Raw genomic sequence first — 940 nt, 5'->3', positions numbered from 1 at the left:
AGGGGTTTGTTGTGAGGGGGAGTAGGAGGGGCTCGCGTGCGGGGTTGGCTGGATGGTCTGGCCGTCCCCTCGCCGTCCAGAGCTTCACTCCCTTGGCTGGCGTGCGCGGCCTCTGACACAGCCTCGACGCCACGGCCGCGACAGACACACACGCGCTGGTCTTGGCTTGTGGCCAGTGTGACGTCACCTATCCTCCTGTGACGTAATTCACGGAGGTCAAGGCGACGCTTGCCACGTTGATCATCACTGGTTGACGGTGGGTCCTTTGGTCGGAAGTCTCGGCATATCGAAATTTAGCTGACGGAAAGAGAGTTTTGTGCGCTTCCCGACGCGTCGTTGTCCCGAAAAACGCGCGGTAAACGTGGAGATCTAGCCTTCTCGCGCGCATTGGTCGCGGCCTTTGTAAACAGGGTCAACACTTTTGTATTTTGTAGCTTAGGCACGAATTATATGCTTATTAAGGACATACATATCTTAGGTAGCCGGGAATCTCTGTGCTGTGATTTTTGAGTCCCGGGAACTCTGTGATATTTTACCAAATTTGCTTTTAAAAGCAACACTCATACATATCGTGTGCTTTTTGTTTTGGGTCAAAACGCGACCTGGCCGCGTTTTTGGTGATCTTTCGAATTTTGTTTTGGATTTCGCGGGCTTTAGTGGATGTCACTACTTTTATCTTTGTTCTATTTTGGGCCTAAATAAACTAGTGGTAAGATTCCTTTTTGTGATTCAAAACCGCTACAATGAAATCCTTCGGAAAGATGTTTAAGCGTAAGAAGGGCGAGGGAGAACCCGAGGAGGAACAGCAGCTGCAACAGCAACAATCAGCTGATAGTGACGTGGGCGGAGAAGCCACGCCCCGTGACCTAAGTGCCCTGGGACCTGCGGTGGGCGACGGGGTGGACCTGCCGCATGCGGACCAGAGCGGCGACGATGACAG

General features: G+C 52.4%; 1 protein-coding gene across 1 annotated transcript; it reads left to right on the top strand.

Moving 5' to 3' along the window:
• Positions 1 to 35: 35 nt before the first annotated feature.
• LOC119588604 (ena/VASP-like protein) lies at positions 36 to 940 on the top strand (the record flags this gene model as incomplete). The annotated part of the gene is given in 2 exon segments (XM_037937246.1): positions 36 to 256; positions 708 to 940. A coding segment is annotated over 1 exon segment (197 nt), but the record flags the coding sequence as incomplete, so codon positions are not given.

The sequence above is a fragment of the Penaeus monodon genome, chromosome 24 (assembly GCF_015228065.2).
Source record: "Penaeus monodon isolate SGIC_2016 chromosome 24, NSTDA_Pmon_1, whole genome shotgun sequence".
NCBI classification, from domain to species: domain Eukaryota; kingdom Metazoa; phylum Arthropoda; class Malacostraca; order Decapoda; family Penaeidae; genus Penaeus; species Penaeus monodon.
Note: the sequence above shows the minus strand (reverse complement) of the source record. Positions and strands in the feature narration are given on the sequence as shown.